This window comes from Telmatherina bonti (assembly GCF_933228915.1).
Source record: "Telmatherina bonti genome assembly, chromosome: 8".
In the NCBI taxonomy this organism is placed as follows: Eukaryota; Metazoa; Chordata; class Actinopteri; order Atheriniformes; family Telmatherinidae; genus Telmatherina; species Telmatherina bonti.
This window is the reverse complement of record NC_136626.1, coordinates 25,436,827-25,454,402: the sequence shown is the minus strand read 5'-3', so window position 1 is coordinate 25,454,402 and position 17,576 is coordinate 25,436,827. Positions and strand designations below refer to the sequence as shown.

Below are 17,576 nucleotides of genomic sequence, written 5' to 3'. Positions count from 1 at the left end.
TTAGACACTTCTGTGATTAACTGTTATGATTTCTCTCAAACTGCCTCAGTGGTAACATATAGCACAGACTTCTTACCTACTTTTTAATTTGCTTGATGGTCAAATCAGGCTTCCATTGCCTTACATCACTAAGATACATGGATACGTTTGATAGAAATGCATGTTTTACTGTTGCTTTGGACAAACCAATATAGACCAACATGCTTTTAGATACAATCTTCATCTTCATTCTTCCTTTTTAATTGGAAAACCTTGAGTGTGAGCATTTGTATTTATTTTCTTTTATAAACTTACATTTAAATCACTACAGTGGCTGAGAATTACTTTCAAAGTCATTGCCAGAAATAGCTTATTGCTTCATTTATTCATAAAAGTTTACTCTAGTCTACTAAATTAAAACAAAAGATGCAGATGTATCAGCCTAAAATCAATATTACATAACATTCAGCCACTCAAAAAAACGATAAAATCAACTGACCAAAATGCATTATGTTTCATTGTATTTATACAACTTTTCTTTTTAACTCAAGACAGATGTTTTAGGTAAAAACCTTAAAAGAAGGATGTTTAGTTTTAGCTTTTTCTTTTAAATGACAATTTTCCCCTGAAACTTTTTTTTAAAAAAAGAAAATGTTCAATGGGAATTTGGATTCCAGGTTTTACTAACTCTTCTACAGACATATTGTGCTTGCTTACATTCTAATTTGGATTATTAATTAATTCCTCTTCTCTCCTTTAATGGGAGTTTAATTAATCAACAGGACTACATTGTTCGATCTTTGCATTAGCAAGCAAAGACCTACTTTCATCTGCTTCTCCATACTGTTAATTATAGAAAAGTCACAAGTCAGATTATCACAGTTCCCCATTACATTTTCCCAAGGTGATTATTCAGTGGATTTGTTTATCTTTTAAATAATTAACACTGCAATAATTGGCAATCTAATTAAATTTCCTTTGGATAATATCAATAACACTTTGATCAATCTTTTTTTTTTAAGTACTGGATTATATAAATGATATTTACATTGATTTAAATACATTGCATGATTCATATTGCTTATGTATTTAATGGATCAATCAGAAATGATGCATTTATGCGAGTGTGTCATTACTTCTGTCTCAGATCGTGAGGGATTTATGAACAATGTCAAGTTTCTCTCTGAAGACCTGAGTCTCTTCACTGCCTCTTAAGGCTTAATGCTCCCTGACTGAGTGGCACAGCGAGAGCCACGCTCACTCTCTATGTGCTGCAGATAATGCTGAGAACAACCTCTCAATTTTAGCCCTCCTCCTTGCCTAATGTGCCCTCCTTCCACCACTGCATGCACATGGCCATTTCCATTCAATGGGGCGGCAGCAAAAAACGTGAGGGAGTGTAATGGGAAACACTAACATTGTCTCTAATGGTCTCTCATTTCATGACAGTTTTCAAACATATGTAAATTTATGTAAACCCAACAGAAACACATATTTACAATAGCACAGGGTGATCACAATATGACGACATGGTGCACTGACCTTGGAGATAGAGGCGCCATGTGTCATTAGTCTCTTTCTTCTTTCTTGCTGTGGCATCAGTGCAACAATCTGAACAGGAATGAAACCAGTCTGTGCTTATCTATGGCACAGAGGATGAGGAGCATGAGGATGGTTGAAGAATGTGGATGTGTGGTTCCTTAAAAATGCACACCTCCAAATGATATGACTAGGGATGTTTGCTTTTTTTGAATCGATATACAATATACCAATTTGTCAAACTCTACTCTGATACGGATATCAACAGACACCCCCCACCTTCCAAGGAAAGAAAAAAAAAAACTAAATAATTTCAGATAAATCCAATATAACTTCCAATTTGCACCAAATTTGATGTCAGTCTGCAGATGCTTTTACATAATTTCAAAATAGGTCGGCGAGTCCACTTCCAAGCTCATTATGATGCAACACGGTTTGATGTCAGCCACAGGATTTTTAGGGTGTTGTGCCAAACAAACAAAAATATCTAAAAATATATACATGACATCTCTTATACTGTGTAATTTCAAGATAGAGGAGACTTAGTTGAAGAGTTTGATGTATAATATGTACATGTTTTGTAAAAGTTGCCATGACAAAAAAAAAGTCAAAACTGATAGTTTGGTTACAGTACGTATTTTCTATTTCACACATTAATGCTGATATCGACTGATGATATTGGCATAATGATAATATCAGACGTCTTTAGGTAATTAAATATTTAATTTAGCAGCACAGTTTACTGTAAAGGCACCATGAATCATAACTGAATGAAGAGCTGAAATTTTGCCAGAATACTTTTACAAGAACTGATAAAAAAAAAATTATGTGGAAAAAAAAAAAAAGTTTTACAGGAGCTGAGAAAAAATAATGTGGAGAAATGACAACAGCTGTTGCACTGTGAGAAAATATTTACTATTGTAGTCTCATCAGACCACAAATAGCATTTACTTTTTGAAAAAGAAGCCACACATTGGATAGTGTTTACATGTCAAGCTAATTCGGAATTAATCCTTTTCTCATTTTCAACATTTACCTCATACGTCATCTGTTTGCCTGATCAGAACAATAATTCAGTATCATACTTCCTTCATACACACATACAAGTGTCAAATCCAAAGCTGGACAAAAACCTACTAAATTCAAGTGTAAAATGGTCAATACATTTCTATTACTTAAATTAATTAACAGATTAAATGTTAAAAAGTTGATCAATTAGTCAGACACAGACAAGAACAAAAATCTTAAAACAAAGTTTTTCAAAAATATAACAGTTAGGATTTAGATATTGTTTTGGGATAAAAAGGTCAATAAAAATACAGGAGGAGTGAAATTTGAAACGAGACAACTTCAACTACTAGTGCTCTTAGCATTAATCACTTACTATTAGTTTCAGACAGTTAACATCTCTGATTTTGTGTAACAATCACAAAAACATTGTGCACTCATGTTTTGGTCAAGTTGAATCAGAATTTGCCAAGAAAGGATCTGGAGCAGGAGTGCCCAAGTCCGGTCCTCAAGATCTACCATCCTGCTGTTTTTAGGTGCAGCCCTTCTTCAACACACCTGAATCAAATAAGTGGCTCGTCAGCAGGCCTCTGCAGAGCTGAATGACATGCAGAAAAGGAATTCAGCTATTTGACTCAGCTGTGCTGGACAGGGGTCACATCTAAAGGTTGCAAGATGGTAGATCTTGAGGACTGGACTTGAGCACCTCTGATCTGGAGCATCCTCTACTTTCTGTTCTGCTTCACCAGCTCTTCCACCTCCTTCATGAAACGCAGGCAGAGCTCATCCTGCCATGGTAGGGCCACACACTGCACTGCCATGGGCAGACCCTCGCCTCCGGCCACAGCCTAAGCACAAACACACACACCTGTCATTCTGCTGTCTGCAGCTGGACTTATTGCAGTCCTCTACCTCCACCTGCTGACCAAATGTAGAACTTGTGTTTAAAGAGAGATGATAATAATAATTACTTGATGGGAAATTTTAATGTAATACAATGACAATATTCTAAAAGTAATAGAAAGCAAAAAAAAAACAAAAAAAAAAAAAACAACAACAACAACAAAAAAAAAGCTCAAATGATGCAGAGAAATTGCCAAATTTATTGTAGGTATATTTGGTTTAGTACCATTTTCAACTAGAAAAGCACTTGGAGAGCACAAACCTCGATCAAGGCTTTTAAAAAGTTCCTGGATCCAAACGGTGATCCAGATCACCACCAAAATTAAATCGGTTCTTTTTTTTTTTTTTCACATTTCCATCAACTTTTAAACATTTCATGAAAATCCATCCATAACTTTTTGAGTTATCTTGAACAAAAGCAGACAAACAGATCAACGCTGGTGGAAACATAACCTCCTTGGATGAAGGTAATGATAAATTATTTTATATCTAAGAGCATTCGAAGATGTCCTCAGCAGTTGCATGTGAGCTGAAATGCTTTACTTTAGTCCCTAAATGCAAATATTTGTGGAGAGAAAATAATCTTTCTCTGACTCCATGATAAAATATGTTATGATTTCACCACCATGGTTGCTGCCAATTTATAACTAGATACTTTTGGTTTATATTACCTGTTTAAAGACTTTGTCATAGATGTCCTGATAAATGCCCCTGTAGTGCTTAAGTTCCTCCTCATCATCTGCTGTTACTGAGGAAACGCTGACCACGCCAGCAGGAAAGTTGAGCAGATTGTAAATCATTGAGTAACTGCCAAAACCTGAAAGCAAATGAAATATGAACTGATCATTTAAGGTTTTAAAGATTTTTAAGGTTTTCATTTAGTTAAATGTGCAGAATTTATTGACTAATGTTCTTTTCTTGTTTTCAATTTGTTTCATGTGTACTTAAAGATTGTGATTGCATTCAGCTTGCATCCGGTCTCATTTTGGTGCCCTCTCCAGTCAGTAAAAGTCAATCAGATGTTGACTCTTGTCTTATTTTTTTCTATTTCTTTTTCTCACTTCCTATAACATTGCTTTTGTGAGTTTATTTGCTGAATTCACCTACTTGCATGTCAAAACCAGCCAGTGTTGATTAACAGTTGCTGCAATGTGACATGCAGCAAAATACTGCTGTTACATGATGCTACAGGCTTGAATGCAAATTTGTGGCATGTGGCAGTGACAGCCCCAGTGATCTGCATAATGAAGGTCAGTTTGCCATCAAAAAGCAAGAAGCACACAATTTTATTGTTGTAAAATTGCGTAGAATTGATTTAAATTATATTAAAGTTTGTGACTTTCTTGAAATCTCAGTAAGTCCAAAGAAACATCACAGAAAGAGAATCGTCAATTGTCAGTGTCTTGAATAAATATTGTTTGGTTCCAAATGAGATTTTGTTTATCTTATAGTTATTTGTCAAAAACAACAAAGATCATTAAAGATTAACTTTATACTGCTAAAAGTAATTTGTTTAAAAAGGTCATGATGTCTTTCAATAGACAGCAGCAGAGCTTTGTTACAAATGGTGAAACATTACGATGTGACAAACTGTAGAAAATGAATTGTCAGATAGATGAACTGCTCTGTATACCGTACTTGTAAGTTTTCCACAGTATAGGAAGTTGAAGGCTGGTCCAATAATAGGACAGAGCAGCACATCTATGTTGCATTTCCTCCAATGTGCAATTGTCTCGCCAATGTAGTCCTAATGAACACAGCAGAATTCAATTTCCTTTTTGTACATTCATATGTCCAAGCATCATTAGCTGAAAGCTAACAGTACCTCAACAGCGGCGTGTTGCTTCCACAGATCTGGAATAGAACTTTTAAAAAAGACAAGAGAAGGGAAGAAAAGAAAAGACATTTTGTTCATCACATATAATGACTGATAAAAAACCATCAACCACCTTAAAGCACCTTGAGATGACTTGGTAATATAGAAATAATAGAGTAGAATCTAACTGAATCGAGTCAAGCACAAATGATCAACTTCAAAGATACTTTCCCACCTCAGTCCACAGGTAGCTTTAAGAGCGGCAGGAATACGAGGCGACTGCAAAAGAAATGGAACAACATTCACAATGTACCATCTCAGATATTCATGGTATTATCAAATACCTGCTGAGATCAGTTTGTACAGACATCATACTAATGATATGCATACTCTCTAAGCTTTATTTACACACATTCGTCATAGAGGGAGAAACTCACAAAGGGTTTGAGGATAAACGCAAGTGTTTTCTTCAGCCACTTTGGGAAATAATACATAAAAACCTGAGATCTGAGACAAGGATCCACAGGCCCACCCTTCCTAAAAACAGACGCAATAAGACATTGTTGACACATAGGAGACATTATGCTATAATTGCCTCAGCAAAGATCATAGTTGAAAGCATTTGCCCATACAGTCCCCAACCCATGAAAATATTTTGTCAAATTTTTCAAATATGAGGTGTTTATTTGTTACTTTAACAAAATAAGAATTAAAAAAAAAAAAGTACTAAAATTTTTAAGGGATGTTTACCATTTATTACTATGTGATATGTCTTTTTTTGTGTAATCTGCTTTCTGGTGTTCATTAAGGGGCAGAAGACAAAAATCACACAGAAAGAGTTCCACAGGATTTTGAGTGAAGTTTTTAACCATAAAGTGATGCCAAATGTCTCAGAAACTGTATGTATGATATGTCACGATGGGTTCTTATGGGTTAAAACTAATGTAGCTCGGACTGGGAGTATGTCACCACATCATCATATGATGAACATGTTTGTCATGACAGTGTATGTACCTTGGATCTTCCTTATTGGTGCCTTATTGCACCACAGTAAGAATTAACAAATAACCTTTGTGTCCCCATCACACACATGCCTAACTATATTTTATGGCCAACTGCCTAAGAGTAGTTATATTTCTCTGTAGACTGAGGCAGAAGACCACCTGCCTCAGTCTACAGTAATTCACATTTTTTCTCAAGTATGGAAAAATGGGAATTATTCTATAATCATTGAAGGCATTTTTCTTTTTAAAGATGGAAGTTTGAGGTCTATTGAAAGTTTTAAATATTACTTAGATAACTGAAAAAAACTTACAGTTTCTGTAACATGCTGGTGGTCCCATCTGCAAATACTCCCTTTACCATGAGTTCAGTGGCGATTTCATTTAACCTCAATGGATGGTAAGGCACCAGCTGAGGGCAGATCATGTTAGAAATGTTTGGTTCATGTCCCATATTTCCTGTTATGATGATGTGTAGTGTGAGTTCTGGTCTTACAGTGTGCCCCGCTTTCTCCAATAGAGCTTTAACCTCTCTGATGGCACGTGTCATGCTCGGAGAAGGCTGTGAGTAGCCATCGTTTTCTAGGTAACCAATCCTCAGAGGTTTGGAGCTCTGGTATATCTAAACAAGAGATATAAAATAATGTTAGAAAATTTTCTAAAACTTTTACGTAGGTAATGTGGAAATTTTATGTTCTAACTTAGCTTTTTATATATTTCATAATCCTTATTATATATTCATTTCTGATTATGGCTTTGTGGGCTTTCTAAAAGGGTCATGATGAACTTAAGAACTTAAGCTTGGTTACACAGTGTTTGCTTATTCTGCTTACAGACATAGCTAATGTGTAGATTATGTCTGCATTCAGACATCTCTGGGCCTCTACACATTAGCTATGTCTGTAAGCAGAATAAGCAAACACTGTGTAACCAAGCTGAAGTTTTTAAGTTCATCATGACCTCTTCAGACCTACACAACAAGCATCAGAAATGAATATATGCTCAGGATTATGAAATATATAAAAATCTAAGTTAGAACATAAAATTTCAACAACTGCAAAAATGAAAAAACAAAAAAAAGAAAAACAGTACAATTTAGCTTAAATTATAACTTTAGATATATAGCAACTTTATCTGCTCATAGTCCAATAAAATTCTGCCTCCACATTTCAACGTATCAGTAAGTATTTATGAATGTCTGATGTACCCTCTACACATGGGAAAACTATTATGATGCATCAGTTCTTAAATCATGTCAGTTTTTTTTGGTCTATCGTGATGTTAGATCAGTTCCAAAAAAAAGAAATATCATCTATCTCCTTTACATCATGTGAACAATCCCATTATCATTGAGTTCTGTTGCCCTAAAGAAAGACCAGTGGCAAAAAAAAGGAACACCAGGCAGCAAGAGATAGCTCAAAAAAGTTTAAGTTGGGTTTTAAGGTTAAAATATGTCTTCTTTCAGGCAAAGTTGATTTTTAACTTTGCCTGAAAGAACTGTCAATATATAGGCAGCAAGAGAATTTATAATGAAACTTGACCTCAATGATGACATCACAATTCTAGGAAATGGTTCCAATACTCCCCTTCCACATGAAAAGTTCATTTAGTGAGTTAATGAGTAACTAGTTTCTTTATCTAGATGGCACACTTCAAGCACAGCTGTATTTCAAAGTGCTTCACATAAAAGAAATAAGAAAAAATAGTTTTAAAAATGAATAGTTAATCACAATAAAATGAGTTGGGAAACAAAGCAATACAATGTAATAACTAAAATGCTTTAAAGGTATACAGCAACAAAGTCTGACAGAATAAAATTTACTGCTCACAACAGGATTTATGATATAATTTGAATTGGCTAAGCTAGACGATTGACTTTCTTAGGAAGAAAAGTTTTAAATCTTATTTTAAAAGTAGAGATGAAGTCTGAATCCCAAACACTAAAAGGAAGCTGGTTCCACAGGAGAGGAGCCCGATAGCTAAAGTCTCAGCCTCCCCATCTACTTTTGCAAACACGAGGAACCAAAAGTTGACCTGAAGCTTAGGACAGTGTTCTTGTTGGTTTATCATTAGCGTTATTTGTAAGGAGTAAAACTTTAAATTCAACTCAATGGATTTTACGTAAAGCCAATGAATAGAAGCCAGGACTTGGAAGTGGGACCTCTTGTTAGTCACATCACAATTCTTACTGCAGCATTTTAAATAAGAACCTTTAGGACAACCAACACAGTTGTCTAATCTGGAAGGGACAGATACATGACTGGATTTCTCTGCATCATTAAGAGTATCTTAATTTTTACAACATTTCATAGGAGAAAAGAGTTTTAGTAACGTTTTATATTTGATTCAGATCAAGTTCTTTCACACCTTCATTCATATGAAGTGGTCAGTAAAGTGGACACACCTGCTTATTAAAAGGTAACGGTGGAACAGTGGGGTCCAAGGAAAACATATGATTGCACAGAAGAGCTTCCATACACAGAGCCAGACTGTCCACATCTCTTGCCATGGGTCCAGCAGAAGACAGCACTAATTTAACAAGACACAGTCATCCAAATGTTTCAGGTCAAGCTTGTAATAAACAACTTTGTGTGGAATGTATGTCATCTTACCAGACTTTTGCCCCCGATAGATGGGGACTAGACCCTGTGAACTGAGCATGAGATAGAAAATCTGCACTTATTTAAAGTTCCAACACATGACCGTCTTCATAAAACTGTACCCATAAAACGTTCTGAAGCAGACTCACCTCAGCCGACCTGTTGTTGGCTTGAAACCACAGATCCCACAGAATGAGGCGGGAATACGGATACTGCCCGCTATGTCAGAGCCTATACCAAGGATGGAGCCCCCTGCTCCGATGAGAGCCCCCTCCCCTCCAGAGGAACCTCCAGAGGTCTTTAGGGGGTTATGGGGGTTCACTGTCTGCCCATAAATGGGATTACTGCAGTCATAACTACACATAAGGCAAGAAAAAAAAAAACGTGTTATGATCATAGGTTTTTTTTTTACTTCAAAAGTGCTTGAGGTAGGTTGGTTTTCACAAAGGGAATTGCTCCTTGTTTCTTCAGAACTTCAACAATGACACAGTTCTTCTGAGAAGGCTGCTCCAGATTAATGACCACACCACAGGAGCAGTCGTGATTCTATTTTGTGAAAAAAAAAAAACAGTCAAAGAACACAAAAAAGGGGCAGTGCTTTAAAATGACACATAAACATAAACTCTATCAAGAAAGCTGAAATACTGTGACAAACATGTCCAAATGTTATTCACTTAACCACAAATACCTCATATGCAAGGTTGTCTTTGATGCTGACTGGAACTCCATACAGGACACCGTCCTTATTGGACTCAATCGTTTTCAACTGGTCAAAACTCTCCAGCAATACCTCTGTGCAGCAATTCAGCTTTTTGTGTGCATCCAGAGTCTGTTGACATGAAAAAAACGAAAATGCAGACACTCAAAGTTTACAGCTCTAAATAAAAGATGGCAAAAGAAAATAAAGCATTTTTGGGATTAAAATATACAAATGAAGATTTTTTTTTTCCCTTTTGCTAATTTTTATTGTAATTAAGTGATATTTTCTGCCCTAAAATGTGTTCAGTACAAAATGATAAGTTTAAGAGCTACAAATATTTCAGCCGAAAGAATATTGGTGATTTTGTATCTGTTGCCTGCAAGGTAGCGACTGATGCGAGTTGCACAAACAGGGAAGTTGTCTTATGTGTGAAGGTGAAAATATGCTATCCTGGAAACTGGACCTTTTCCATGTAAGTGTAAAACACATCTTCAGGGTTCAGCGAGCCATCCTTCAGCTGTCTTGTCAACTCAGACAACGATAGTGACAAGATGAGAGCGGAGTCAGTAGATGGATGCTAGAATGACCAGAAAACACAAAATATGTTATGCTGTAGTACAAATGCTACAAAGGAACTGCTGTTTAGCCCTCAGACAAATTACATAAACAGTTCCTGAGTTTGTATAGATAGATATGTAGATAGATAGGACTTTATTCATCCCTAAAAGGGAAATTCAAATTGTCTGGTGACTCAATAAAACACTAAAAACACTCACTCTTCCACCTCTCAGTGCGTATTAAAAATAAATAAATAATTGATCAGACAGACATAGGTTAAAATCTCATTAAAAACACAATAGAAACAACATAAGCCACTCTCCCTTGTAGATGCATTGAGCTTATCTAACAAAAAATGAATAAATACCAATAAATACAACTGATCAGTTTGACACTAAAAAACCAAAGGCAGCATTACTAGGACACACAATGGGATGTAACATCGATTAAAATAGTATTTATCCACATTAAAAATTTCAATCAAATATAATTTGTAACCTAAAATAGAATTTCACATGTCCATTTTTTTGCTTTGCTCAAACAACTAAAATCTCTTACTTTGATATGATCATGGAAAACATGGAATAATTATTCATTCAAACAAAAGGTCACACCAAACATTTGACTTAAGTCTCATGTAATCACAGAAAATAAACAGCTGTGAAGCAACAATCACCCAACCTTGTTCTACTAAAAAATTGTTACATTTTTATAAATGACTTGTGTACACTTATCATAGTAGACTAGTTAGATTTGTATAATCCCTATAAATGCAGTGTGTTTAGGCTATTGTAGGATAAATTATAGCTCAGCACTCTCTGGTTCCAAAGCGTTTTGCCACGAAATTATCTGAGGATATTGGACAAAATGGTTCAGCAGATTAATTTAAGATGATAAAGGACTATTCTGTCTTTTCTCTGCTGTAACATGTAGTGTATTTATAATATATTATGCGGCCTCTGCCCTCTTGTGGTCATGTTCAGGTACTGACTGTAACCTGTGTTGTTGACGTTGTTGACGTTGCCAGATAAAGTCCTAGTCTGCACGCTGAGCCAGTGTCCGTCTTCCTTATTTAACCCACATCAATATATTACAGTTTGGCGACGAGGATGGGATGCTTAAACAAGGAAAAGCATCCCGGAAGACGAGGAACATAAAAATATAACCGGCAGATCACAAGAAAAGAAAATTGTGGCCCCAACGTGAGTGGCTAGCAACGAGCTAACAAGCTAACGTGACTGCAAGTTATTGTTGGACTACAGCATGGCGCGAATCGGCAGTATATCGGAATACAAAGAGGGTAAAGAAGACTTTGAATCTTACCTGGAGAGACTGGAACAATGGATGGTTGCGAATGAAGTGGAGGATAAAAAAAAACCCTGTGTTTTCCTGTCCTTAATTGGAGCGGACCCTATAAACTTTTGAAAAGTTTACTTCAGCCGGAAAAGCCAAGTACAAAGAGCTACGATCAACTCACCAAAGCACTCAGCGACCATTACAAGCCCAAGCCACTTGTCATAATGGAGAGGTTTCGATTTCAGAAGAGAAATCAACAAGAAAATGAATCAGTGAGTGACTTTATAGTAGCTTTGAAACAACTGTCTACTAACTGTGATTTTGGTACTCACTTAGATGATGCCCTCCGTGATAGGTTTGTGAGTGGACTGAGAGCAGAAGCAATACAGAGAAAATTACTAGCAGAGACAAATGTGACTTTTAAAACTGCATGTGACACGGCACTGTCCATGGAGATGGCTTCCCGCAACACTTTGGAGTTTTCGGGGAAAATTAAAGAGAGTGCAACAGTTCATCGTGTGTACAACCAAAATAAGTAGAGAGATGACAAGCATAAATCAAGTAACACAAGCTATGGCAAGAGTACAACCTGGCAAAAGAGCAGCGTGGATGACAAGCAGCAGCAACCATACCAGCCCTGCTACAGATGTGGTGGTAAGCATTCAGCTTCTGTGTGCAGATTTAAACAAGAGAAATGTCACCATTGCTCAAAAGTGGGACATATCGCACGCATGTGTAGAAATAAAAAGACCCCACAGAAAACCCATTATGTCAAACAAGAGGCTGACACAAGCTTGGCAGATGGGGATGATGAAAATTCATTTGGACTGTACACGGTTTACACTGCTTCAAATGGAAATGATGGCTATGAGGTTGACATGAACATTGAAGGACAGAACATGAAGATGCAGTTGGACACAGGAGCATGTGTGTCTCTTGTATCAGAGATCATCTATAAGAGATCACTCACTCATTTGCCACTTTCACCATGTAAAATACCGCTATCTACTTTTTCTGGAGAATCCATCCCAGTGTTAGGAAGGGTGTTGGTAAATGTAAAATATCAACAACAAGTAGCCAACCTACCATTGGTTATTGTGAAAGGCGACCGACCCGCACTAATGGGGAGAAACTGGTTAAAGACATTTAAACTGAACTGGAAAGAAATCTTTCAAGTCAAGGCAACAGGAGATGTTACTGATCCAGATGTGGCAGTAATTCTACAGAGGCACATGGGGGTGTTTGAGGAAGGGCCCAGCACCATCCGGGGGTTTAAGGCTTCGATCAAGATGAGGAAAGAGGCACAGCCAATATTTAAGAAAGCAAACCCAGTGCCATATGCTCTAAAAGAGGCTGTGGAAAGAGAACTGGACAGACTAGAGACCATGGGAATCATATCAAAAACAGAGAAAAGTGAATGGGCTGCACCTATAGTGACTGTGCCTAAGGTAGACAAATCAATACGGATTTGTGGAAACTACAAGGTGAACATAAATCAAAGTGTGGAAGAAGAAACTTACCCATTGCCCAATACTGAAGATCTGTTTGCAACATTGGCTGAAGGAAAGTTATTCACCAAACTGGACTTATCACATGCTTATCAACAGTTGGAGTTGGATAAGGACTCAGAAAAGTACCTCACCGTGAACACTCACCGAGGGCTCTACACTTACCACCGGCTGTCATATGGAGTCTCAAGTGCGCCGTCCATCTTCCAGGCAGTGATGGACCAAATCTTACAAGGAATTGAACATGTGACGTGTTTCCTCGACGACATCTTAATCACAGCAGGTTCAAAAGAAGAACATCTGTGTAAACTGGAGGAAGTGTTGAGTCGTCTGGAAAAATACAATGTGAAAGTCAAGAAATCAAAATGTCAGTTCATGACAAGCAAAGTGGAATATTTAGGACACATTGTGGATAGTGAGGGACTTCATCCCACAAGAGAGAAAGTGAAAGCCATTGTGAACGCACCAAGTCCCACCAATGTTACCGAATTACGTTCCTTCTTAGGACTACTAAACTATTATGGCAGGTTCCTGAAAAATCTGTCCATGCAACTGCGACCCTTGCATGAGCTATTGAAACGAAAAAGTGTTTGGAAGTGGACATCAGACTGTGAAACTGCTTTTAAAAGTGCAAAAGATCACCTTCTACAGAGCACCTTAGTGGTTCATTATGACACCAGAAAGCCACTGAAATTAGCCTGCGATGCTTCACCTTATGGTGTCGGGGCGGTGATCTCCCATGTGATGGACAATGGAGAAGAAAAACCAATAGCATTTGCATCTCGTACATTAACTGAGGCAGAGAGCAAATATGCCCAAATTGAAAAGGAGGCCTTGTCTATTATTTTTGGGGTGAAGAAGTTTCACAAGTATCTCTACGGGAGAAAGTTCACTCTCATTACTGACCATAAACCCCTTTTGGCTATCCTTGGGCCGAAGTCTGCAATTCCCACACTAGCTGCTTTGAGAATGCAACGGTGGGCACTCATACTGATGGCTTATAACTATGAAATAGAGTATCGCCAGTCTGCAGATCATGCAAATGCAGATGCACTATCAAGATTGCCAAGCAAAGTCGGGGATGGCACTGCAGAAGAAGGACAAATCTTCTATTTTTCAGTAATGGAGGATTTGCCTGTGAAAGCAAACGACATCGCACACAGCACAAACAAAGATCCGTTGCTTAGCCGAGTCAGGGAACTCACTTTAAATGGTTGGCCAAGTCATGTGAAGGAGGAGTCACTCAAGCCGTTCCTTCAAAGAAAAGCTGAACTATCAGTGGAACAAGGATGTGTGCTCTGGGGTATGAGAGTTATAGTTCCTCCATCTCTCAGACAAAAGCTGCTGTATGATCTTCATCAGGGTCATCCTGGAATGTGCCGCATGAAAGCGCTTGCAAGAAGCTACATGTGGTGGCCCTGTTTGGATAAAGACATTGAAAAAACTGTACAAGAGTGCAGCGCATGTCAAACAGTGAGACAGCTACCAGCAGCAGCCCCATTGCATTGTTGGAAATGGCCAACTCGTGTGTGGCAACGGATACACATAAACTTTTGTGAAAAAGATAAACAGTACTTTTTAGTTCTGGTTGACAGTCACTCGAAATGGTTGGAGGTTGTTCCCATGACAACCACAACATCAGCTAAGACTATTGAAGTCCTGCGCAGCATTTTTGCATCTTATGGACTACCTGAAGAAGTGGTTTCGGACAACGGACCACAATTCACATCCAGTGAATTTAAACAGTTCTTAAGAGGAAATGGCATCAAACAATCCTTGGTCCCTGCATACCATCCAGCATCCAATGGAGCAGCAGAAAGATCTGTACAGACAGTAAAATCTTCACTGATGAAGCAAGTTTTGGCAGATGAAGGGTCTGTTACATTACAGCATAAACTGGCAAATTTCTTACTGATGTACAGAAGCACACCACACACAGTGACAGGTGTTTCGCCAGCTGAGCTGTTTCTTAAGCGTCAAGTGAGGACCAGATTTAGTCTTTTGAAGCCAAGTCTTGCAGAAAATGTTGAGAGAAAACAACAAATGCAGAAGAAATACCATGACAACAGTCGGAACAGGCTGAGAGTGTTGACTAGTGGTGATCTAGTGCGTGTGAGAAACTTTCGTGAGGGGAAGGAGAAATGGATCAGAGGAAGAGTTGTAAAAAGACTCGGACCCGTTTCCTATCTCATACATGATGGTGTGAGAGAGCGCACAGTTCACATAGATCACCTGTTACTATCGCATGAAGAAATTGTGGATTACAGCAACGCAAGTGATGATCATATGACACCAGATCTGGATTCAAACCAACCCAGCAGCATCCAGGAGGCAGAAAAGAAGATCGCTACTCCAGTCCCTGCTCGCTCTGTGGTGAAGTCGGCAACTCCGGTAACACTCATCCCTGCTCACTTCCCACACTCTCCACGGAATACGCCTGTAAAACCTGCGGAGCCAGTGACTGTCTCAGCTGCTACACAACAACCTAGACGTCGTTATCCAGATCGCGTGAGAGTTCCACCAAAAAGACTGGACCTTTGAAACCTTTGAGTCAAGTGTTCATTATAAAAAGAAAAAAAATGTTTTGGAATAATTTACTGTTAACTATAGTGAATGCTAACTGTTTAGTTTGCAAGTAGCTAACAATAAAAAAAATAAATAAATAAAAAAAACAAAAAAACAAAGAAAAGAGAAAACTAAAAACACAAAATAATATTTCTGTTTGCTAGTTTTGCAAAGTAAACATTTGCTGACAATAGTTATTAAAGTGCAGCATATTTTGGTTTTGGGGGTAAAGTTTAAAGGGGAGGAGTGTAGTGTATTTATAATATATTATGCGGCCTCTGCCCTCTTGTGGTCATGTTCAGGTACTGACTGTAACCTGTGTTGTTGACGTTGTTGACGTTGCCAGATAAAGTCCTAGTCTGCATGCTGAGCCAGTGTCCGTCTTCCTTATTTAACCCACATCAATATATTACATAACAGGTCAATGCCTCAAGAGTCTAACAGCAATTAAAAAGAAATGGATTGCAACATATTGCTTCAAAGCTCACATGTGTTTTGACAACACATGGCACTATTTGAAAAAAAAAAAAATCGTTATAGTCTATTGCAGCACACCTTTTCTGGCCACTTTTGCAGGACATGAGGTTTCTGACTGGTGGCGAGTAAACGGATAGAAAAAAAATTACCACCTTTTGTCGGACGAATTTAGTTAAACAACTAAAGTGTTGCATCCATAAAACTGCAGAGACTACTTTAAGAAAATATAAACAAAAATATATTTAAAAAAATATAATAAAATATAAATATAAAAAAAAAACTGTAGCTCCTATTCCTGCTCCATCTACAAAACCACTGAACATGCGCGCTCCCAAGCGCACAGACTCCACTGCACTGTCCTAAACAAAATCTCCACAGCATGATAAATTCATTACTTAAAACAACAAAAATGGTTCCGCAATATACAAAAACATACAAAATAAGCATAACTTTTACATTGCTCTAACAGGTACATTCAAGTTATCAACTAAACTCTAGAGACCATCATTACAAGACTGAGCTCTCACCGCCTGCTTGTACCGGAGCACTGCCTGCTCTGCCCGCTGCAGACTCTCGGTCCTCCGGTCTCTGGCTCTCTGGATCTTCGCCCTGGCTGTCCGGTCCCCGGTGACCTTCCTTACCAGCACCAGTAGAGCCCCCACCCCACAAGCAGCGGTTGTCAGCAGGGTGGCTGTCCTGGTGTCTAGCTTCAGACCTTGAAGAAACTGTTCCATTGTTGATGGTGTCTCGGCTGTATTTTGAGACAAGGAGGATCAACACCAGCTAACTCGGGCTAACACACACTGTTGAATAAAAACGTTTCTGAATCATGTGCAGGTTTTAAAGTCAGCAGATGCTGGGCGAGGTTAGCACAACTCCTGTTGGGAGCTTCCTCCTCATTAGTTCACAGAGTCCTCCTGGGCAGCACAAGGCTGAAGTTAGCTTCATTTGCACAGCAGTCGGCTCTCACTGGGAGTTGTTGCTTAAATGCCATTAACTTCTCGTGGCAAAAACTATTTTGGCCTCAGTCAAATGTCGGAGTTGGACAGCAGTTTTCACACTAAGCACATGTGACAGACGTGACAGTCTGGAGACGCCGTGGAGAACGTTCTGCTGCCTGCAACATCCTCCAGCATGACCGGTTTGCCAGTGGGTCTGTAATGGGGTGGGGTGGCATTTCTTTGGACGGCCACACAGCCCTCCATGTGCTCGCCAGAGGTAGCCTGACTGCCATTAGGTACCGAGATGAGATCCTCAGACCCCTTGTGGGACCATATGCTGGTGCGGTTGGCCCTGAGTTCCTCCTAATGCAAGACAATGCTAGACCTCATGTGGGTGGAGTGTGTCAGCAGTTCCTGCAACACAAAGGCATTGATGTCATGGACTGGCCCGCCCGTTTCCTAGACCTGCATCCAGTTGAGCGCATCTGGGACATCATGTCTCGCTCCATCCACCAACGCCAAATTGAACCACAGACTGTCCAGGAGTTGGCGGATGCTTTAGTCCAGGCCTTGGAGGAGAACATCATCAGGAGCATGCCCTGGCATTGTAGGAAGGTCATACAGTCACGTGGAGGCCACACACTCCTCTGCCTCATTTTGACTTGTTTAAAGGACATTACATCAA

The 17,576-nt window shown here is 38.6% G+C and overlaps 1 protein-coding gene across 1 annotated transcript; it reads right to left on the bottom strand.

The window, feature by feature from the left end:
* Positions 1-3,251: 3,251 nt before the first annotated feature.
* Positions 3,252-16,684, bottom strand: LOC306759914 (vitamin D3 hydroxylase-associated protein-like; the record flags this gene model as incomplete). Its single annotated transcript, XM_079245661.1, has 15 exons — positions 3,252-3,374; positions 4,101-4,246; positions 5,068-5,176; positions 5,255-5,294; positions 5,481-5,524; positions 5,683-5,782; positions 6,561-6,658; positions 6,743-6,868; positions 8,651-8,775; positions 8,859-8,899; positions 8,996-9,202; positions 9,259-9,392; positions 9,535-9,675; positions 10,010-10,123; positions 16,478-16,684. The coding sequence occupies 15 exons, from the start codon at positions 16,682-16,684 to the stop codon at positions 3,252-3,254; spliced, it is 1,755 nt and encodes a 584-aa protein (XP_079101787.1).
* Between the last annotated feature and the right edge of the window lie 892 nt (positions 16,685-17,576).